The sequence below is a fragment of the Melanerpes formicivorus genome, unplaced genomic scaffold (assembly GCF_026170545.1).
Source record: "Melanerpes formicivorus ecotype bairdi unplaced genomic scaffold, bMelFor1.0.p_v2 SCAF_1, whole genome shotgun sequence".
Classification (NCBI taxonomy): domain Eukaryota; kingdom Metazoa; phylum Chordata; class Aves; order Piciformes; family Picidae; genus Melanerpes; species Melanerpes formicivorus.
In genome coordinates this window covers 61,031,344-61,055,685 of record NW_027142353.1, presented here as the reverse complement: position 1 = coordinate 61,055,685, position 24,342 = coordinate 61,031,344, and the positions used below count along the sequence as shown (strand labels likewise).

General features: G+C 45.0%; 1 protein-coding gene across 1 annotated transcript; it reads right to left on the bottom strand.

Annotated features, from left to right (window-relative positions):
- Positions 1-9,496: 9,496 nt before the first annotated feature.
- LOC137443318 (stromelysin-1-like) lies at positions 9,497-20,577 on the bottom strand. Its single transcript, XM_068142937.1, has 10 exons — positions 20,470-20,577; positions 17,780-18,021; positions 17,540-17,688; positions 16,422-16,547; positions 15,709-15,870; positions 15,434-15,590; positions 14,297-14,430; positions 13,099-13,258; positions 11,000-11,100; positions 9,497-9,597 (listed from the first exon to the last, which is right to left on the bottom strand). The coding sequence occupies exons 1-10, from the start codon at positions 20,575-20,577 to the stop codon at positions 9,497-9,499; spliced, it is 1,440 nt and encodes a 479-aa protein (XP_067999038.1).
- Between the last annotated feature and the right edge of the window lie 3,765 nt (positions 20,578-24,342).

Below are 24,342 nucleotides of genomic sequence, written 5' to 3'. Positions count from 1 at the left end.
AGAAGCAAAAGAGTCTTCATCCTTCTCTAAGCTTGTCTGCTTCAGTTTCACTCGAGCTATTGAACACACTTCTCAGCTCTGTTTATATATCTAATTTGTAAATCAATGGCAGTGAGTCATGCTGCACAATATCCTCTGATTAGTAAAAATGATGCATAACTGTTTCATCATCAGGTAGTGACACAATGTGTTTAACTAATGTTACTGTCCTCGTTTTGCCTGAGACTTCTGTTTTGGGCAATACTGTAGTGTGTTTAGCTAACATGGAACTGGTTTTCAGTTAAAATCTGGTGCTGCATTTCTTTTTTCCTTTTGTGTCTTCTCTTCTCTTCTCTTCTCTTCTCTTCTCTTCTCTTCTCTTCTCTTCTCTTCTCTTCTCTTCTCTTCTCTTCTCTTCTCTTCTCTTCTCTTCTCTTCTCTTTCTCTTCTCTTCTCTTCTCTTCTCTTCTCTTCTCTTCTCTTTTCTCGTGTTAAAACTCCTATTTTGGACAACAGATTCTAGACTGATTTAACTGACCATATGACATGGACTTAAAGTTGAAATACATTCCTCTCTAGACTTCATTGACTGTGCTGGCAATCACAAGAAGAGTTTAAATATCCCAGACACTTGTAGGACTCTACAGTGTAGACCCCTAAATTTAGGAAACATTTCTAACTGCAAGGACAGCTAAGCACCAGAGTAAATAGCCTGAAGTGTAAGTCACCTTGCTTGTCTGGAGAGATTGTCTAAAGCCAATACAGGACATTTCAAAAGTAGAAGTATCAGTCTAATGTCTAATGTAATAGTTCTTCAAAGGATACAGCTTTTGTAGGTGTAAAGAATCACAGAATCACCAAGGTTGGAAAAGACCTCAAAGATCATCAAGTCCAACCTGTCACCACAGACCTCATAGCACCAACTGCCATGTCCAATCCCCTCTTGAACACCTCAAGGGATGGTGACTCCACCGCCTCCCTGGGCAGCCCATTCCAATGGCTAACAACTCTCTCAGTGAAGAACTTTCTCCTCACCTCGAGCCTAAACTTCCCCTGACACAGCTTGAGACTGTGTCCTCTTGTTCTGGTGCTGGTTGCCTGGGAGAAGAGACCAACCCCCTCCCGTCTACAAGCCTCATGGCTTTATTGGTTGTTCTATATACAACTTGATTTTCAGACATGAACAAAAAGAATTATATGTGTTGCATACTTCTCCAAAGCCTTTTCTGCAACTCACATGATCCTGGGGTTTGTGAAATGCTACTTAACTTCTCTAACTCTGGTGCTAAAGTAGTGCCATTTCCCTGTAAATATTTCTCCTTCATGTGTTTCTGTAGGCTGGTTTATATAGTTCCTGTTTTAACACCTCCATTCTACTGCTTCTTTTTTATTCCTTTTTTTTTTTTTCCTTCTTTTTTTTCTTAGTAGTTAACTCCTTATTTCTTCTTTTCTTTTCCCTTTTCTTTTCTGAAGGCACCATAGGCACGTTTAAACGTATACAGGTAAAAAAGAGATGCAGATTAGTTAGATGGGAATGTTAAGAAATCATGTTTTGTGGCTGGCACAGAGAAGTTCTGTGACTGAATTTTAGTGTGATCAAGAGGATATTGATTTAAGCAGGGGTGAGAGGGAACATTAGGTTATTTTCCAGGAAACTTTAAATAAATTACTTTCCAAGGCAGCCAGTGGCAGAACTAGAATGACCTGGACTCCAGCACTAGCTGTGGGAGCTGTTTATGTGGGAGCTGTTTCCGTACTTGAAGAATCATCAAGTGAAAAACTTTAAACATCAGGAAGAGGAAGCAGTGGCTTCCCTCCCTCTTGGGAATTTCCACAGTTTGGGGCTAAAAAGTCATGTCCCGTCTCACTGTCTGCATTGCCTTCCTACTGCGTGTGCTCTGGCACATCTCTCTTGAATGAGGGAAGGGTAGGTTTCAGTCATCTACTCATGGTGTGACAGCTAGTTCATTGGCACCCTTACTGTTTCAAGCACTTTAGAATAAACTTTATTTATTTAGAATAAACCAAACCAGGTTGGAAGAGACCTTCAAGATCATCACATCCAACCCATCAACCAATCCAACCCACCTAAACAACTAAACCATGGCACCAAGCACCCCATCAAGTCTCCTCCTGAACACCTCCAATGATGGTGACTCCACCACCTCCCTGGGCAGCCCATTCCAATGGGCAATCACATCCAACCTGAACCTCCCCTGGTGCAGCCTGAGACTGTGTCCTCTTGTTCTGGTGCTGGCTGCCTGGGAGAAGAGACCATCATCTGCCTGTCTACAACCTCCCTTCGGATAGTTGTAGAGAGTGATAAGGTCACCCCTGAGTCTCCTCTTCTCCAGGCTGAGCAATCCCAGCTCCCTCAGTCTTTCCTCATAGGGCTTGTGTTCCAAACCCCTCACCAACTTCGTTGCCCTTCTCTGGACACCTTCCAGCAAGTCAACATCCTTCCTAAACTGAGGGGCCTGGAACTGGACACAGGACTCAAGGTGTGGCCTAACCAGTGCAGTGTACAGGGGCAAAATGACCTCCCTGCTCCTGCTGGCCACACTGTTCCTGATGCAGGCTGACAGTCAAACAGAAGGAGACATGGATATGCCAAAATGAAACCAAGACCCCTGAAAATACAGATTTTTTGCCGAGTGCCAATGGGTGTCTATACAATCCCTTGCTTTGTTTTCAGAGTCAATGTGTTGCACCTGCATCTGACCAGCTCAGTCTGTACAAACATCTCACTGAACCCCATTTCAAGTTATTTTCCCATTCCAGGGCCTCTGTCCTCTGTGTGTGTGTCTCAGTGACCACCTTTGAGAGGGGACCAAGGCCTGGAGGACCTCGTGTCTGTGTGTGTACGTATGCGTGAGAGCACTAATGAATGAAGATCCAGCTGGATGGGCCCATGAGTAGGGTAAGAGACTGGCAGCTGAGTATCAACCTGGCCATAAACCAGGGCCAAATATTGGAGAGACCAGAGTTCTGGGGGACTCAGCACCTGGGGATGCTGTGAGATCTGGGGTCAGTGAAAAGATCTGTTTGTGTGTGTGTGCATGAGGCATCAGGGGACACCTGCACATTGCAGGGCAGTGGCTGGATGGATAGGACGTCTGACCTCAGCTGCTGGGTGATCCACAGTGTCGTTGTGTGTGTGGACTTGTGTGTGTTTGTGTGCATGTGCCTACTGGGAATACATGCTCATCCTCACTGTTAACTGGATCAAGGGGCATGGAGCTGCAGCAACTTCACCTCTGTCAGCATACCAGATAACACACTGGCCCTGGCTGAAGTTTGCCAAAAATCTCCAGGTAACCAGAGAAGTAAAATTTGCCCTTACCTACTCCTAGTTGTTCTTCAGAGGCAGGTTCTTGCCTGTACTGTGAGCAACAGTACCTCACACAGGTCACCACAAATAACCCTGACAGTTCTGGGACCCATCTTCCAAGTCACTGCTAAATTCAAACTAGTTGCCTAAGGAAGAGAGGGTTGTTAAGAAAGGGTTAGCATTTTCAAGGGTTTCTTCATAGTATACTCAGGCAACCAGCACCAGAACAAGAGGACACAGTCTCAAGCTGTGCCAGGGGAAGTTTAGGCTCGAGGTGAGGAGAAAGTTCTTCACTGAGAGAGTTGTCAGCCATTGGAATGGGCTGCCCAGGGAGGTGGTGGAATCACCATCCCTGGAGGTGTTCAAGAGGAGATTGGACGTGGCACTTGGTGCCATGGTCTAGTCATGAGGTCTGTGGTGACAGGTTGGACTCGATGATCCTCGAGGTCTCTTCCAACCTTAGTGATACTGTGATACTGTGATTTGCACACATATTTCCCCAGAATGATTTCCCTTTTCCCCTACTTATATCTGATAATACTTTAAAATGCTCTAATGGCTTCCATCCTTCTCTCCTCAAGGAGAAACTTCCACCCACGCTCCTTGCTATATCATGAAAAAATAAGTTCACAGTGTGAATCATGGTGAGGTTTCCCTAAATCAAAGGGTCTCACAACAGATTTACTGTGGAAAAGGGAACTCTGATTGGCACTTCTGCAATTTTGGTGTAACATAAAGTTAAAAGAGCTACTTCATAATTCTAAGAATTGTTTTACTGTTAGAATTTGTCACAATGGTGTTTGCAGTTGCTCTCTCAGTAGCAGGTGGCTCTGCAAGATGCAGTCATCATTCTTGCAGGAAGTACTTTTACGTCTATTCAGGGCACTTAACTTAATCTTTTCACGTGTCTCCAATCTATTTTGAAGCAATAAAATAAAACCCATCCTACAAATCCAGAATGTTATGCTGAAACATCCCTGGAGGCTGTAACTCTCCATGAAATGACTGAAGTACTGAAAGTATTAATCACGTCACTGTGCAGCAATATTTGAATGGTTGCCAGATATTTGCACGACATGAAAGAATTCATTAGGAATTTTCTCTTAATGAACTAAATTCACTTTAATTCCACGATGGAAAAGCCAAAGGCAATCTTCTAAGTGAAATGTCTCAAAGTTTGTACAAGTTTGTGGCATAATGTCACCTAGAGTGAAATGGCTCCTTTATAGGGACACTGTTGATTCTGCTCCAAGAGTCACTGTTTACGAATCAGGGTGCTGTTCTGGGCACTGCTAAAGGCACAATGGTATAGTTCAAACTATGCTGAAGTCCAAAGGCCACAGCGATAGGGCTCAGGATGTCAGGTGCTGAATCAGTTCTAATTATTGTATTATAAAAGAGCAATTCAGGGTGACAAGTCATGGCAGACCGGAGCTACACCTCAGTGGCTTTCACAATCGCAGACATGACATCACCAGTGATTTCAGTTGAAGGAGAAGGGAAGCAGTGCCACTTTCCATGCCAAGCACCTGTTCCTTGAACACAGGACAACCAAATCATGTTCTTCATCCCTGCAGCTGAGCTGCTGTCTGGGATGCAAGCCTGCCCTGCTGTGTCCCATGCTTGACTTCCTTAATGGCAGACAGGCCCTGTTCTGCCTCGCACAAGCAGTCTTCCCAGCTTACATGCTTGAAGTCCTTTGCCTTAAACTTGTCACTTGGCACACAAGTTTTAAAGATGTAAAATTTACCCTACAAGATGCAGAATGAAAAGATCAACGTCTCCACACTGATCTACAAACTAAATTTGCATATGCCTTGGGGCTCTGGACAATTTGAGGCATACAGGAATTGTTATAGGCTCACAGACTCTCAGGTGGATGCGTGGCACCAGTGTCAAAACATCCCATGAGATATTTATTGCTTGTGCACCTTCCAGGGTAGCTGTCTTGTTGGAAGGGAGCAAACATGAACAGGATGACTAGAGACCAGCCAGGTGGCAGAGGCTGCCAGGAAATCATCTAGAAAGAAAGTCTGCACCTTGGCAGCTTTTAACTACTTCTTTCTGGAATATCAGTGGCAGCTGAGAGATGCATCTTTGCACTTCTGAGTTGCCTTCAGTTTGTCTGAACACAGAAATCTGCTATTTCTGTCACCAAGGAAGGGCTTTCTCCACTCCCACTTCCTTAAACCCAAGTCAATATTTCACTAGGAACAACCTCTTGCAAGTAGCAGTTAAATGGGCATAGTTTGAGTTTGTTCTTCTCCAATAGGGTATATAGAATAGAATAGAATTAACCAGGTTGGAAAAGACCTTTGAGATCATCAAGTACAATGTATCACCCAACACCATCTAGTCAACTAAACCATGGCACCAAACACCCCATCAAGTCTCTTCTTAAACACTTCCAGTGTTATTCCAGTTATATCAGAAACATGAAAGAAAACAAGAACAGCATGAGGTGAATATTAAGGAGCAAGTAAACAGTATTGAAATATTTCCTACTAATTCAATAGAAATATTCAAGCTAGAAGAGTTGGACCTGCCTCTCTGACCTTGGCACTATCAGATACTATTCAGAGCTACTCATTTCCTTTTCTGGAGGCACTGCATTTGAAAGTAATCACTTTGATTCTAGTTCTGCTTAGTCAGTAAAGTCTTGATTGCCACCTCCACAGCAGGGTGTGGCAGCACTGCTCCCAAATGCCCTTTTGAGCATCCTCTCTCCCTCTAGTAGCAATGGAAGATGCAAGGGATCTTGGACAGCTCCCATAAGTGTTTAAAATTATCTGGTGTGCATAACCTCTATCCTTTCATCTTCCCCCAGGCTCTGCCCCCAAGAGAGTTAACTTTAGAGGCAAGTGGTGATTGCCCACCACTCCAAGGGGCCATGGCTGATGTTGTGTCGAAACACCAAGGGGGTGGAATGTGGCAATGGATCCAAAACCCTTCCCCACCCTGTGGAGTCAGGATGGGGGTGAAGATCAGAAACATGGGGAAAAAAGGGGTAAGGAGGAAGGCACCTCCCCCCTTTCAAAGCCATGTCAGCTGACACTTTGGCCCCTTCCCCTACATCTCATGTCAGGGACAGACCCCTGGGTCAGCACAAGCCTGGACAATGCAGAACCTGATGCAGATCAATTTCTTGCCCTTTTCTGACATGTGGAATATGATCTGTGGTGTCTGTGACACAGGACATTTGGGCCATGAGCTGATATAAAATGGGTTTGCAGGAGAGCGCTAGAGGCTCTTCCTGTGATTTTCTCCCCCACACGTGTGGATCACACATTGCAGTCCAGAAGGATTCCTCAAGAAATGGATACATAAAGAGAACTACTCACAACTGGCTCTTCTCTGTTGCACCCTGTGATATGACAAGGGGCAATGAATATGAACTACAGCACGAGAGATTCCACCTCACTGTGAGGAGGAACTTCTTCCCTGTGAGGGTCACAGAGCACTGGAAGCACAGGCTTCCCAGAGAGGTTGTTGAGTCTTCCTCTCTGGAGACTTTCAAGACCCACTGGGATATGTTCCTGTGTGAACTGCACTAGATTCTATGGTCCTGCTCTGGCAGGGGGGTTGGTCTTGATGATCTCCAGAGGTCCCTTCCAGCCCCCAATGTCCTGTGATCCTGTGAACTGGAACCATCATTGTGAGTATATTTGGAAGCTGCCTAAGTGCCTGGGGAATACCTTCCCTTGTTAGTAGGGGCAATATACTGCTCTTGGATTCATTCATTTTCCAAATACTGATTTTTATACCTGTTCCTGTACTCTGGGAGATATTGTGCAACTGAGCAATGAACCTGTAAATAATATTTTTTTTCTAAATGTGCATATAAGTTACCCTGGTGGCAGGAGCTCTAAATTAATAATGTAGTTCTAATTTTTTTGATTCCTTGCCTGCAGCCATTTGTTTGTAACAGCATCGTCCCCTGCTTTGTCTCTTGCATTATCCTCCTCTTCCTCCTCACTGTTACCCCTTTTTCTCCTGCATTCATCCTCAATTGCATCATGCCCTTCTTCTTCTTCTTTCCCTTTTTCTTCTTTAAAGGAGAACATGGTGGGCTTGGGGAGGTCATGGTTAGAATAGAACAGAACAGAACAGAACAGAACAGAACAGAATAGAATAGAATAGAATAGAATAGAATAGAATAGAATAGAATAGAATAGAATAGACCAGACCAGGTTGGAAGAGACCTTCAAGATCATCATGTCCAACCCATCAACCAATCCAACCCACCTAAACAACTAAACCATGGCACCAAGCACCCCATCAAGTCTCCTCATGACCACCTCCAATGATGGTGACTCCACTACCTCCCTGGGCAGCCCATTCCAATGGGCAATCACTCTTTCTGTATAGAACTTCTTCCTAACCTCCAGCTTAAATGTCCCCTGGTGTAGCCTGAGACTGTGTCCTCTTGTTCTGGTGCTGGCTGCCTGGCAGAACAGACCAACATCTGCCTGTCTACAACCTCCCTTCAGGCAATTGTAGAGAGCAATAAGGTCCCCTCTGAGCCTCCTCCGAGCCTCCTCCTCTCCAGGCTAAGCAACCCCAGCTCCCTGAGCCTCTCCTCATAGGGCTTGTGTTCCAAACCCCTCCCCAACCTTGTTGCGCTTCTCTGGACTCGTTTCAGCAAGTCAATGGTGGGCGTGGTTGGGCCTGGGGAAGCTATGGTGGATTTGGGCAGAAGATGTGAACGACACAGAGGAAAAAGATGGGGATGGAGCAGAAGACAAGAGAGCGCCAGGGTGTGCCTGTGGAGAAGAAGGGTGAGAGGCTGAGTCAGGCCTTGGAACAGGTTGCCCAGGGATGATCAGAGGTCTAGAGCACCTCTCCAGTGAGGACAGACTGAGAGAGTTGGGGCTGTTCAGTCTGGAGAGGAGAAGGCTCCAAGGAGACCTTGCTGCGGCCTTCCAGTATCTGAAGGGGGCTACAAGAAATCTGATGGGGGACTCTTTAAGGTGTCAGGTAACAGCAGGACTAGGGGGAATGCAAAAAAACTAGACATGGGTAGATTCAGATTGGATGGTAGGAAAAACTTCTTCACTGCGAGGGTGGTGAGAGACAGGAGTCATCCCTGGAGGTTTTTAAGGCCAGGCTGGATGCGGCTCTGGGCAACCTGATCTAGTGTGAGGTGTCCCTGCCCATGGCAGGGGGGTAGGAACTAGATGATCCTTGAGGTCCCTTCCAACCCTAAGAATTTACTGATTCAATGGTGGAGTCACCCTCCCTGGAGGTCTTCAAGACAAGTGTAGATGTGTATGCTTCAGGACACAGTTTAGTGATCATGGCATTTGGGTTGTGGTGAGGCAAAAAGAAAACAACACACAGTTTTGTATTAAAAAGTAAAAACTGCATTATTGTTTGGTAAACTAGCAATCCTGATGTTATTTACATACATATATACATGACAGTATGTTAAAGACTAGACTAGACAGACTAGAATAGAATAGGCCAGGTTGGAAAAGAACTTTGAGATCAAGTCCAACCTATCATCCAACACTACCTAATCAACTAAACCATGGCACCAAGCACCCCATCCAGCCTCTTCCTAAACACCTCCAGTGATGGTGACTCCACCACCTCCCTGGGCAGCACATTCCAATGGCCAATCACTCTGTCTGTGAAGAACTTCTTCCTAACATCCAGCCTAAACCTCCCCTGGTGCAGCTTGAGACTGTGTCCTCTTGTCCTGGTGCTGGTTGCCTGGGAGAAGAGACCAACCCCTACCTGGCTACAACCTCCCTTCGTGTAGTTGTAAAGAGCAATAAGGTCTCCTCTGAGCCTCCTCTTCTCTAGGCTAAGTAACCCCAGCTCCCTCAGCCTTTCCTCATAGGGCTTGTGCTCCAAACCCCTCCCCAGCTTTGCTGCCCTTCTCTGGACACGTTCCAGCAGTCCTCAAGGTGTGGCCTAACCAGTGCTGAGTACAGGGGCAGAATGACCTCCCTGCTCCTGCTGGCCGCATTGTTCTTGATCCAGGCCAGGATGCCATTGGCCTTCTTGGCCACCTGGGCACACTGCCAGCTCTGTTATTTGCAGAAACACTGATTGTGCAGGTGCTGAGGTTGGTTGAACTAAGGCTGAATCACCTATGCATTCCATAGATTTACAAAAGAAAAAGTGTTCCCAGTGTAGGAATACTACACTCTTTCCAACACCATCAGAGATATCATTTTCTTAGCATGGAAACCAGGAGTTGGTCTTCAGGAGGCGTGTAACTCTCTTCTTCTCAGGGTCAAACTCAAATTGCCTTTTTCCAATGAAGAAATAAAGGAGATCTAGGAAAACAAGAAACACCCAGATGAATTATGACATTGCAGGTGTAATAATTAGTATGCTTCAGCAACATCCAGGAAAAGCTCAGAAAATCTTTGGGTGCACTTACACTGCCCACAGCATCTGCTTCCAGTTGTAACCCCTGTAAAATGGTACATGGTAGTGTGGGGACACCTTGCATAGGAAAGCAGCCATGCACACACTGCATAATATACCTAATGAATCCCATGGTGACCTTACAACAATGTATCCTGTGTGCTTCTGAAATTTAAAACATCTGCTGTTATGCAACAGCTGTGTTGAAACCCCCTAGAAGGGTGCATTTGTAGCCACCTGTGGGTAGGTATTGCACAGCTTGAAGTGTGGCACAGAGCAGGACAAGATGCGAGCAGGGACAAGCTTGCTGGGATGCTGCCAGATCCTGTGCAGTGAAGTAGAGCTACAGCTTGGGGCAGCTGTGTCCACACTGCTCTTCAGGAGTGACAGCTGCAGTTAAGGATCCCCAGCACCACATGTAAGGCTCATTTTGGAAGTAAATGATAGATTTTCTGGGAAGCAATTAACATACATGGGTTTGGATGATGAGATGAGTGGCTAGGAAGCAACTGGGCAACTGTGCCATTAGGCAGTGTGGACATAGCCTTGAGTATGTTCCAGCATCTCCCTGTCTAAGTAATATTCTCCATCACTCAGGAGAAGCTAGTGCCAATTTTTCTCACAGCAGTGCCATTTTATGTCAGAGAGCCAGGTTGTGATAGCCTTGCTCACAGCAAGTAGTAGACCTTATGTTTTTAAGTTATCACTGTCTTGACTGGTGCTCTTCATGGTGTGAGGTGAACATCAGCATGAACACCTAAATCATACAATCATAGAATCAGTAAGGTTGGGAAAGACCTCAAAGATCATCAAGTCCAACCTGTCACCCAACACCTCATGACTACTAAACCATGGCTTCAAGTGCCACATCCAATCCCTTTTTGAACACCTTCAGGGATGGTGACTCCACCACCTCCCTGGGCAGCACATTCCAATGGCTAACAACTCTTTCTGTGAAGAACTTTCTCCTCACCTCGAGCCCTAAACTTCCCCTGGTGCATCTTGAGACTGTGTCCTCTTGTTCTGGTGTTGGTTGCCTGGGTGAAGAGACCACCCCCCTCCTGGCTACAACCTCCCTTCAGGTAGTTGTAGACAGCCATAAGGTCAGCCTGTCCTTAAGAACTGGCCTATCATTGCTACACTTCAAGGGGGAAAAGTGAGACGTGAGTATGACATGGCTAGCTCAGGGTCTTGTTGGTCATCCTGAGGACTACGAGCAGCACTTAGAGGAGCCTCTCTCTGTGCAAGCACTGTCAGCTCTGTGACCCTCAGAATTTCAAGCAGACTTTATCAAGACTGGCTACTCACTTTCATGTTGAAAAACAGCATCGATTTTCCCATTAATCCCAGGAAATACATCTCTTATCAGTTTGGGCTTCCTGTGCATAGACTGACTTCTTTTGTCGTAACTGAGAGAAATGACAAGCGACCTGGTGTCAGTGAGAACTGCAAACAACTCACAATTAATTCTGCTCACCTCATGCAGAATCATTTATGTAGCGCTGAGACAGATACCATGTGCCATAAATCATTATTAATTTATTAGCAGAAGGAATTGCTTCTGTTTCCATCAGCTCAAGACACATGTAATAATACCTAATACTCTAACCATCATTGCAAATCTGCTAAGTATTCATTTCTAAAGGACTATACCTAAAGGAGAGCCAGGTAATATATCTCAAATGTAAGTTAGATCTGTAAGATGATAAAATGATTGATTTCTTGTACCTGTAAGAAATCTTAATTAGGACAAATCTGATTTTTTTTCCCATAAGTTCTGATTTATTATAAGTTATTTTACCTAAGTTATTAATAGCAGGCTGTTGCATTTTATAGTGAAGTGTAGTTTGTCTATCACTGATGGAGTAAGAAGGCTTCTGAAAGCATTTTGCTTCTGAAAGCATTTTTTTCTTCTTTGCTCAGTAAGAGACTTAAAAATCAGACAAACTGCTGTGAGAGTATGCACTACAATGTAGAATAGAACAGAACAGAACAGAACAGAACAGAACAGAATAGAATAGAATAGAATAGAATAGAATAGAATAGAATAGAATAGAATAGAATTAACCAGGTTGGAAAAGACCTTTGAGATCATCGAGTCTAACCTATCACCCAACACTATCTAATCAAATAAACCATGGCACCAAGCGCCCCATCCAGTCTCTTTTAGAACACTTCCAGTGATGGTGACTCCACCACCTCCCTGGGCAGCCCATTCCAATGGGCAATCACTCTTTCTATGAAGAACTTCTTCCTAACATCCAGCCTAAACCTCCCCTGGCACAGCTTGAGACTGTGTCCTCTTGTTCTGGTGCTGCTTGCCTGGGATAAGAGACCAACCCCCACCTGGATACAACCTCCTTTCAGGTAGTTGTAGAGAGCAATAAGTTCTCCCCTAAGCCTCCTCTTCTCCATCCAGGCTAAGCAACCCCAGCTCCCTCAGCCTCTCCTCATAGGGCTGTGCTCCAGGCTCCTCCCCAGCTTTGTTGCCCTTCTCTGGACACATTCCAGCAACTCAGCATCTTTCCTAAACTGAGGGGCCCAGAACTGGACACAGGACTCAAGGTGTGGCCTAAGCAGTGCTGAGTCCAGGGGCAGAATGACCTCCCTACTCCTGCTGGCCACACTGTTCCTGATCCAGGTCAGGATGCCATTGACCTTCTTGGCCATCTGGAAACGTAGAAGCCTGATGTTCTGTTTAACCTACAAATTATATACCTGCAGGATGATCTCTGCCTGTACAATGACTTGGCTGTGGTGGTGGCAGACAGGAGAGAAATTGTGCCATTCATCTATGGAAGCTCAGGTTAGCTACTACTTTTGTTATAGGGAGCACCTCCTTCAGTTATTGGAAATATGTTTCCTGTGACACAAACCTGATTGCAAAGAGGAAATAACAACCATGCTCAGCAGATAATTCTTTGCCTTACATGGCATTTAGCAGGAACTTTATGAAACTGTCTGTGGGTAACTGGGAAAAGGGTGGATATCCCTTCCCCCAAAGAAAGGTTTTTGCTATGAATAGTGAGGTTCTGACTGATTTTCTGAGATGATTCATGGAGATGCAGGATGGTGGGGGTTATGTTTGTTGCCTGTTCCTCCCCCTTCCTCCCCCAAGGTAGTTAAATGTAAACAAACATACGAATAAACAAATAAGAGAACTTAAATAATTAATTCAATTAAACCAGTGATTAAATAATTGAAGCTATTAAATCAATAATTAAATCAATTAAAAGGAAAGCTCAAATCACTCTTTCACCTCTCTTTCAAATATTTTTTCCCTAACAAGCTGTGGCAGTGAAAGAGATGACCAAACCCATGTGACTAATGTATCCTAAACCATGAGAGGATATCGATCATGTGATGATATTTGCTGCTATTTAGGAAAGCAACACAGGAAATCTTACCTCCAAAATTTGTCCTCTACGAAGTAATATGTTTTACCTTCATTTCTGTCATAAACAGCAGCATCAATTTTGGTAACATCCTTCAAAAAGCCCAGAGTGTAGAGTTTTTGGGGGTACCCAGGAAGCATGGTATCTCCTCTCACAACCCAGAACTCATTCCCTATGAAGAAAAGTTGGTGAAAATGTGTTATCAGTACTTTATTCTGGGAATGACACAATTGTTTTCAGGAAAGCTAATCTTTTAATGGAAAAAATGCAGAGATGATACCAGCTGCTTGAAAGCATTCCACATAGTATCACAGTAGTATCACAGTATCACTAAGGTTGGAAGAGACCTCAAAGATCATCGAGTCCAACCTGTCACCACAGACCTCATGACTAGACCATGGCACCAAGTGCCACATCCAATCCTCTCTTGAGCACCTCCAGGGATGGTGACTCCACCACCTCCCTGGGCAGACTAGAGTACAAAAGTCACAAGAATGGTTCTTTGCACCATGTTTTATGAAAACTGAAATATCAGGCTTCTCTCAGAATGATGGTAGTTTTCCAGAAGCTGGGAAGAAACATGTTTTAATTTTTAAATTAAATGGATAATTTTCCAGGGAAAAGGAAAAATAATGACACAGACAATGAAATTTCTCTGTAAGATAGGGGCAGAATAGGTTGGACTCGATGATCCTCGAGGTCTCTTCCAACCTTAGTTATACTGTGATACTGTGATACTTCCCTGCTCCCACTGGCCGCACTATTCCTGATGCAGGCCAGGACGCCATTGGCCTTCTTGGCCACCTGGGCACACTGCTGGCTCATGTTCAGCCTACTATCAACCAGTACCCCCTGGTCCCTCTCTGCCTGGCCACTCTCCAACCACTCTGTCCCCAGCCTGTAGCACTGCATGGGGTTGTTGTGGCCAATGTGTAGAACCTGGCACTTAGATGTGTTAAATCTCATGCTGTTGGACTCTGCCCATCTGACCAACCTGTCAGGGTCCCTCTACAGAGATCTCCTACCCTCTAACAGAATTTATCAGTTTATTTTGTGTCATGGAATCTTGCAGAAAGAACTTAAGTATATTTTAAACCTGGCACAAACTCTTCAGGTTACTTGAAAAGACAACGTAGAAAACAAAACAACAGCAACAACAAAAATCCCCACAAACAAACAGCAAACCACACCAAAAGGACAACATTTTTACCTTTAAAAATGAGTGTTTCATCTTTCTCAGGAATTTCATATGCAGCATCAACACCAGGTGGCAGCCGTGGCCAGAAGGCAGAGATTAAATCAAACTCAGCTGTTCTGACTGCAGGATGCTTGCGCCAAAAATGCCTTACGTAAATAGAGAAGAGGTTCTCGAACAAATGAAGCATTCACACACACAAATGCATGAAACCACATCATGGCAACCGGGGCTAAACCCAGACGTGTACCCGGAGTTAGTCACCCTAAGCTCCCCGTACTGTCAACGGAAAGAAAGTTGTTTCCATGGTGGGGTTCCTCTCGTCTTGAGGCAGACATTTAAAATAGGTCTGATTAGCTGTTTTTGTCAAAACAGTTGTTATTTTCCCTTACGCAGAAAGCCCTGGCTCACAGGGCTGCTATGGGGTAAGATTTGGGGAATGAAACCCCATCCCGGGGCTGCCAACACCAGCTTAGAGAAATGGTGAGTGCACATGAGGACCTTCAGCGAAACAACAATTTACTGACTCTGTGGACTCCAAACTCTGAGGTCAAAACTCTAATGTTGATTTAGGGGAGTGGTGGCAGGGGGGAAAACACAGCCCCTCCACGACAAAAGAGGAGGAATCAGCTCTTTTATCCCTTCTCAAGATTTTGGGATGTCATGCCCTGAAGCAAGGCAGCTTGTCTGAGTTTAGCACTCAATCAATACCCTTTCCTTTTATTATTATACTAAGCCACCACTACACGGGGGTCTTTAAGTAAGTATTGTGTCAGGACTGGTAAAACCCTCAGCTCTCACAAAACAAAGGCAGCAATGAAAGTGCTGTCTCAGAGCTGGTGGCATCTTTTACTGAAGCTGAACTCTCTGGGGTGCCAAGCACGGGACTTGCTCACAGCCTAAAGTGAAAACAGAACGTTTTCAGACAAGCCATCTTTTCCCCCACCCTGCTCACAGTACGCTGTGTTTCGAAAGTGATCTTCCTGTTTATACTGACCTCTTTCCATTTCTCCACCACTCCTCTGCTTTTGCATCCCATCTCTTACCCCGATTCCCTCTCCAACCTTCCTGCCTAGAGCAGTTGATATGCTGAGGAAAGTTATTTTTCCATGCTGCCCAGCACAATTTAAAAATGGTAGAGAGCTGACCTACTTGTCTTTAAAGAACATGATTTCTCCACGGAAAGTGGTAACAGCATCAAAGGTTAAATTGGGGCCACAGGTGTTTGGCAGTACAGGATCTTTTGACTCACTGGGGTCTTTTATCTCAGTAGATTCTATTTGGTCATTGTGAGTGCTATGAGATGGTCCTAAAAGAAGGAGTTAATGAAAGAAATTAAAAGGAGAACTCATTCAGGTATCTCCTGTACAGAAAAACAAAAGACTTTCAAATTATAAGCACTAGTTAATTAAAAAAGTGTGAATTACCATAGAGGTACTGAATGCCTTTAATATCATCCTGATGAAGAGGGAATACTGAAGAGTCAAATTTCCTGTACACCGGGTACATCAGAGCATTGGGGTCTTTGGAATGGAAAAGTCCCAATGAATGACCAAACTCATGGGCAGCAACATAGAAGAGGTTTGTACCTGGAAATGATAAACAAAAGGCATCATAGGAGAGCAGTGACTTTTAGTTGGTCTTGAAAACATGAAGGTCGTAAGGCAGATCAGAGATTTCAGAACTGCTTGCCCGAGCCAGTGAACCTGGTTAAGGAAATTCAGCTGGAGATGAAATTCTGCTCATAAGGAAAAATAAAGAAATCATTACAGTAGAGTACAAGGAAACAGTCAGCTGCAGAAGCCAGTGTGGAAGAAGGACCCTGGGCTAGTGCTGGTGATGTAGCTGTACTGGAAGAGACAAGCAGGTTAAAGGGGTGGGGAGAAGGGTACTTCCAGGTCCTTCAATAACTTCCCATATAAATCTCCATCCAGTCCATGGAAGAAGTTCAGCTGGGGTCTTAACTTTTTAAACCAGAGGGTTAAGAGGATTTTTATAGCTATGGAAACCATCTACCCAATGATCCCACAAATCAACCCCATTTTTAAGCACTCCTTAAGGAAGAGGGGAGACAGACACTGTACCCTTAATGTCATGTACACATTGCTTCAGGAAGGGCTTGAAGAACTCAATTTCCTACCTTCTGTGGTTTTGGACCAGGCTTCGTCCTCATCAAAGTGAGCATCTCCACCAAAGTCCTTGCCAGGTGCATAGGCATGAGCAACAGATCCTCCTGGGCCATCAAAGGGGATGAAGTCATTGTGACCTGAGAGGTAAGTCCCATACACAGCTGGCTGAGGCTTATGGAGAAAAGTGTTCTCAGACATTCACAGAGCTCTGTGTTCTGCTGATTTTGTAAACTCACAAATCCCCCTTCCACCCAGACTTGCCAAAAGCTCTCTTTTTCACAGGGAAAACTTAGGAAAATTTGAACTGCTGCATCAGGAGTGAAATCTTGGCTTCCTCACAAAATAGGTGGACATTTTCATACTGCTGCCTCAAGGGAAGGGTAAGACATGGTTTATTTTGAAATGTATTTCCTTCTTTGTTCATAAGGTAAAAGGTTCAAAACCTCTGTGTCAGCAGACATCTGAACCTGGCTGGCAATTTAAATGCTGAATGGCAGAAGCAAGATCCTTGGAAAGACTGTAAGCCCTTGAGTGTAGTTTACAGAGTAAGATTTAGGGGCATAGAGCTTATGTGAGGTGCCTGAACACTCTGCACAGTCCAGATGAGTGGATGTCTGAGTGTGAACAGAGGAGCTGACTAGAAGAGTTCAGTGCACAGACTGTCAATTAAAAGAGCTAAGCCCACCCTAAGGGCAACTCCAGAAATACAAGACCAACTTATTTAGCTTACACAAGGCACATACCTAATCCCTAGAGTCTAACTAGAGCTACCCACTACATACTGCTCTGATTTGGGGTATATCCAACAAGCCCTAAGCCTCTTGTGGTCTGTGCACACATTAGGCATCATATGCTAGGTATAAATCCAGTAAACTACAGACAGCTCATTGCATTCATTTTCTCACTCCTTCTCTTTATCTGCCTCTCTGCCCTCCCCAGGAGATTGTCAAGAATTACAGCCATAAGACCTTAAGCATGAGCTGTGTTTTCCTGCCTGCTTGTTTAACTGAGCACTGAATTTTGGCAGTTTATGGTACTGTCTATGAGAAGAAATCACTAGCATATCAGGCTGTCTGCTCCACGTGGGCAATAACTTAGCAATAACTCATAATGGCTGCACAGAATTTACCTCTGGCTGCAAAGGAGATCATTATGTCTGCATCACCTCTGTCCCTCTTGATGAATGTCAGAGGGGTTACACTGCTCCAGACACTGAATGCATTTTTGATCGCTGCGTTGACATCCGCTGGATGCAGGTCTGGTGTGTAGTTTAATATCCTTTAAAATATAAGGCAGAAAATCAACTGCTTTCTTACAGCTTATGCTGTGTAACAGACAGGCTTTGCATTAAGGATGCCACTGCAGTTACCTGTATGTCAGAACTTGTTTTGCCCACTTAGGCTCTCCTGCAAAGGTGGAGAACCCAGCTACGTCAGGGAATCCACAGCGACGCTTCTCTACCAGGTCCAAAGTTCCAGAATCCAGTTTCCCTGTCACCTCCAGCCCAAAGAATTCCTGCATTTCTTTTATTTTTTGTGTTATTGGACTATTACCTTTCCAAGTGAAAGATTCCCCATCTTTCTTAAAACCATAGTAATTTTCCAGGTACTTCTAATGAAAAGAAAAGAAAAGGCATTTTAGGAGAGTCAGTGCTGTTTCCTTCTGAAGCTCAGTAAAAATTATACTAGCACAACTTCAGACATGTACCTTTGCTTCTTTTCTTTCTGTTCCATGGAAGCATGGGTAATAGAGTTTCTTAAAGCTTGCATGCTATTTTTTTCCCCTTGATGATAGCTTTTTGCATTGTATTATTGCTATAAATGTTTTGCAGTTCACTCAGAATACATTCATAGTTTCATAGTTTCATAGTTTCATTCAGGGTTGGAAGGGACCACAAGGATCATCTAGTTCCAACCCCCCTGCCATGGGCAGGGACACCCCACACTAGATCAGGCTGGACAGAGCCTCATCCAGCCTGCTCTTAAACACCCCCAGGGATGGGGCCTCGACCACCTCCCTGGACAACCCATTCCAGGGTTTCACCACTCTCATGGTGAAGAACCTCCTCCTCACATCCAGCCTGAATCTCCCCACCTCCAGCTTCATTCCATTCCCCCTAGTCCTATCACTACCTGATATCCTGAGAAGTCCTTCCCCAGCCTTCCTGTAGGCCCCCTTCAGATACTGGAAGGCGACAATTAGGTCACCTCGGAGCCTTCTCTTCTGCAGACTGAACAGCCCCAACTCCTTCAGTCTGTCCTCATAGGAGAGGTGCTCCAGCCCTCTGATCATCCTCGTGGCCCTTCTCTGGACACGTTCCAGCACCTCCACATCCCTCTTGTAATAGGGGCTCCAGAACTGGACACAGTACTCCAGGTGGGGTCTCACCAGGGCTGAGTAGAGGGGGAGGATCACCTCCCTCGACCTGCTAGCCACACTTCTCCTGATGCAGCCCAGGATCTGATTGGCTTTGCGGGCTGCAAGTGCACACTGAGAGCTCATGTTGAGCTTTTTGTCCACCAGCACCCCCAAGTCTCTCTCCTCAGGGCTATCCTCCAGCCAGTCACTGCCCAGCCTGTATTTGTGCCTGGGATTGCCTCGACCCAGATGCAGGACCCTGCACTTGCTCTTATTGAACTTCATGAGGTTGGCCTGTGCCCACCTCTCCAGCCTGTCAAGGTCCCTCTGGATGGCCTCCCTTCCCTCCAGCGTGTCTGCTGCACCACACAGCTTGGTGTCATCAGCAAACTTGCTGAGGGTGCACTCAATGCCACTGTCCATGTCCCCCACAAAGATGTTGAATAAGACAGGTCCCAGGACTGATCCCTGAGGGACTCCACTTGTCACTGGCCTCCACTGGGACATGGAGCCATTGACAGCCACTCTTTGGGTGCGGCCATCAAGCCAGTTCCTTATCCATCTAGTGGTCCACCAATCAAACCCATGTGTCACCAGTTTGGAGACCAGGATGTGGTGTGGGACAGTGTCAAAGGCTTTGCTCAGAACATTCAACATTTGCATTTGTCTGTTAGAGTGATGATTTTCTGGTAATGGACCATCCATTTACCCTGTGCTTTAGGGATGCTCAGAGTCCTTTAGAGAAGTCTTTTAGAGTAATATACCATTCATTTACCCTGTGCTATAGGGATGCTCAGAGCCCTTTATCACACAGAATCACAGAATCACCAAGGCTGGAAGAGACCTCAAAGATCGCCAAGTCAAACCCATCACCACAGACCTCTTGACTAAACCATGGCACCAAGTGCCATGTCCAATCCCCTCTTGAACACCTCCAGGGATGGTGACTCCACCACCTCCCTTGGCAGCCCATTCCAATGGCTAATGACTCTCTCAGTGAAGAACTTTCTCCTCACCTTGAGCCTTAACTTCCCCTGGTGCAGCTTGAGACTGTGTCCTCTTGTTCTGGTGCTGGTTGCCTGGGAGAAGAGACCAACCCCCTCCTGGACGCAACCCCCCTTCAGGTAGTTGTAGACAGCAATAAGGTCTACCCTGAGTGTGGTCTTCTCTAGACTAAACAATCCCTCTGCTCCCTCTGCCTCTCAGGAGCATCCCTCTTCCCACAGTAATAATTCAGTAATAATCCCTCTTTACAGTAATAATTCAGACAAAATAATATCCTTATTTTATGAAGAGTCATGAGTTGTAACACCAGAAGTCACATAAATTACCACATATCCACCTGAATGTCAAATCAAGCATATACTGACTCAGGAGTTCCATTGCTGGTAGAATCAGCACATAAGCGAATGCATAATTACTTATATTTGTTCTAAAACAAAACAAAACACACACACACACCAATAACAACAACAAAACAAAACACACCAACACCAAAACACACCAAGAATAAAGATTAAAGAAGCCTTTGTCATCATGGTACAGAATGCACCCCCCTCTGTTTTGGAAAATAGACAAACTCGTTATTCATTCTGCTGCAATTTGCAGAACTGCCTCCTTGTCTGTGTATCCTAGCCCCAGAGACTGCAATGAATGCTCAACAGTTGCCTAAAGATCTCCTCAGAGGTCTGCCTTTCTCACCTGGATGAGCTGCAAGTCACCTTCTTTTCTCTGCCTTGTAGCTTCAGGAAAAGCACAAGATAATGCTGCACACAATAACGTGAGAAAGGGGAGGTTCTCCGTTCTCATTTTCACTGGTCTTCAGCAAAATCTTCCTTGTACTCTACCATCTACCACATACCTGCTTTACCTTCATCTACTACTCACTTCCTTTATAAAGTTTTCTAAGCCCTGACTCATTGATTCTCACAAGTTCTAGGTAGCAACAGAACACAAGCAAAACAGTGTTTTTAGCATTAAGAATATTTGTGCTGCCTTTCATCCAGTTCCACCCTTGTGCAGGTTTTGCAACATGGAAATATGATTAATGAGGAGATCAACAGCATGAGATTTAACACATCTAAGTGCTGGGTTCTACACATTGGCCACAGCAACCCCATGCAGTGCTACAGGCTGGGGACAGAGTGGCTGGAGAGTGGCCAGGCAGAAAGGGACCGGGGGGGTACTGGTTGATAGTAGGCTGAACATGAGCCAGCAGTGTGCCCAGGTGGTCAAGAAGGCCAATGGCATCCTGGCCTGGATCAGGAATAATGTGGCCAGCAGGAGCAGGGAAGTCATTGTGCCCCTGTACTCAGCACTGATTAGGCCACACCTTGAGTCCTGTGTCCAGTTCTGTGCCCCTCAGCTCAGGAAAGATGTTGAGTTGCTGGATTGTGTCCAGAGAAGGGCAACAAAGCTGGTGAGGGGTTTGGAGCACAAGCCCTGAAAGACATGTAACACTGACAAGAAGTGTTAAAATTCAAGAGAAATTTGTCCAGCAGGTTTAGGGAGGTTCTTCCACCCCTAATCCCTCTCCTGGTGAGACTACACCTGGAATACTGCATCCAGTTTTGAGCTTCCCGGTTCAAGAGAGACAGGGACCTGCTGGAGAGAATCTGATGGAGAGCCACGAGGATGATTAGGGGACTTGAGCATCTCCCCTATGAAGAGAGACTGAGAGCCCTGGGGCTGTTTAGTCATGAGAAGAGGAGACTGAGAGGGGATTTCATCAATGTGCATCAATATCTGAAGGGTGGGTGTCAAGTGGATGGGGCCAAGCTCTTTTTGGTGTTGTGGAATAATAAGACAAGGAACAACAGGTTCAAGTTTGAATAGAGAAAGTTTTGCCTCAACATGAGGCTTCTTACAGTGAGGGTGACAGAGCACTGGAACAGGCTGCCCAGAGAGGTTGTGAAGTCTCCTTCTCTGGAGACTTTCAGGGCCCACCTGGATGCATTCCTGTGTGGACTACCCTAGGTGATCCTGCTTTGGCTGAGGGGTTGGACTCGATGATCTCTGGAGGTCCCTTCCAACCCCTAATGTACTGTGATACTGTGAATTTGCTCCCTTTCTTTGTCAAGGTTATCTTTTCCAACCTTATTGATTTGTATGTCTAAAAATGAATGCATACTGTAGTATAGAGAAAAGTGAAAGAACATTACATAGAGCCTCAGGATGTAATTAAGTTGGTTTATTCTGCAAATGGAAATGGCTTAGTTACAAGGAGCTTGAGAGTGTTGCACTATCTGCCTTATGCACCCTCAGTGTCTTGGTCAGACTGGACTCTTGTAGCAGTGTAGGACCCCTGGCCAAAATCTGGGAGAGTAGGTCTGTGCACAGGAAGCTTCTGAGCTGTAAAACTGCAGCTTCCCTGTGCTGGCAATGAGCAGTGCTTAACTCAGCGCCTTTGGCATGTCCTTCCTGGCTGCACTGCAAACCCTCAGTCCTGGCTGCACAAATGTAGCCTCAAAAATGTCATACTGCTAATGTAGCCTCAAAAATGTCATACTGCTAATGAAGATGAGTGTTTGACCTAGTTCTGGCTTTTATATAAGTCATCTGTCTCCAGCATGGTAATGCTGATTCACTGACATGGTCCCGCTTGTCCCAGTCAGCTTGGACACAGGTCATCCTTACTCTCCAGTGCTGAGTACTCAAGGTTTCCTGGCAGTTTAGTTCTTTGCTTTTTTCCTTGCTTCTGGCAGTGTTGTCTGTCCCTGTGGGATGCAAAACCTGCCCAGGGAGATCTTAAATGTCAGGTGCGGAGAGCAGCATTAGGCACATATTACCCAATTTCCTCTGCAAACACAATAACCAGCTTGAAATTCAGACCAGCAAGAGGAAACACAAAAGATCCTGGTCACAGTATCTCCAGAGAGTTCTGTGTAACACATTAATTTCCCTTCCAAAAAAGTAACACATGACAGCTGCTGCAAGTGAGACCAAAGCAGCCTTACATTGGCTGAGTGAGTAACTGAACTGTTGGGTGTCCAGGTCCAGAGCCTATTGCTTTGCCATAGCATTTAGAAGTGCACCATACATGTGACTGTAGTACTGGAAGGGCAGATGCTACCCAAACTCTTTTTACTTCTTGTGCTCCAGACATTTTTGTGGTAGTAGGTATTATTACAAGCTCCCACAGCTAATGCTCTGTAAGGATCCTCTTAAACTGTCAGTGAAATTGCTAAGACATTTTTGCCTGAGTTTTCATGGGCAAGAGGTTAGGTCTGGGACAACAGTTGTGCAGGTTTTTGTGTGTGCATGTATCTCTGGTTTTGCTTGCCTGGTCTCAGACTCCAGGGAAGATTCATATTCACAAAGTACCCTTCTGGTATTCAAAAAGCCTATAGAAGAATGGAATGGAATGGAATGGAATGGAATGGAATGGAATGGAATGGAATGGAATGGAATAGAATAGAATAGAATAGAATAGAATAGAATAGAATAGAATAGAATAGAATAGAATAGAATAGAATAGAATAGAATTAACCAAATCAACTAAACTATGGCACCAAGCACCCCATCCAGTCTCTTTTAAAACACTTCCAGTGATGGTGACTCCACCACCTCCCTGGGCAGCACATTCCAATGGCCAATCACACTTTCTGGGAAGAACTTCTTCCTAACATCCAGCCTAAACCTCCCCTGGCACAGCTTGAGACTGTGTCCTCTTGTTCTGGTGCTGGTTGCCTAGGAGAAGAGATCAACCCCCACCTGCCTACAACCTCCCTTCAGGAGGTTGTAGAGAGCAATAAGATCTCCCCTGATCCTCCTCTTCTCCAGGCTAAGCAAACCCAGCTCCCTCAGCCTCTCCTCATAGGGCTTGTGCTCCAAACCCCTCCCCAGCTTTGTTGCCCTTCTCTGGACACTTTCCAGCGACTCAATTTAATTCCAGCAATCATTTGAGTTACAATAAAATCATGGTTACAATGAATCTTCTCTTTCCCACTAAGTATAGACAGGCACTTCCAGCACTGCTCTTTCCAGACCCATCTGAATCATGTGTTATTTTACCACTTAGCAGGGATTTAATTGCTTTTCCCAAATGAAAAATTAATGTTTTGTCATTGCTAAAATATAAGATAGTAAAATACATCCATGCTGAACACATTTCACCAGGCCCCTTGCCCAGGTGAAATCTATGCCATGTTGTCTTCCATTTGTGGTTCAGGTTAGATCACAATGCAGGACACTTTCTGGATTCTCCTCCACATATGAGTAAATAGAATGAAATTTTCAGATACTAGTAATTTTAGCTAATTAATACTTGGAGGGTGAGCAGTATTTTAACTTAGTTGTTTCCTTGAGATCAAAACTGAAAGCTAATACCAGCCTTATGTAAGAGAAATAAATGAATACAAGGGCTAAGGTGAGCCATTGTAAATATCATTGGTCTTCTGCTTCACCACTGCTGGGATGAGGGTTTTTTTCTTCCTCCTTAACCACTTTCTAGTCTCAGCCAACAACAAGAGCCAAAAGGCCTAATTTCTTAGGTAGCCTTCATATACAAGAAGGTATCTAGTCAGTATATCAAAGTGTCTAGGCACATTTAAAGTCAAAGAGAATTAACTCCGT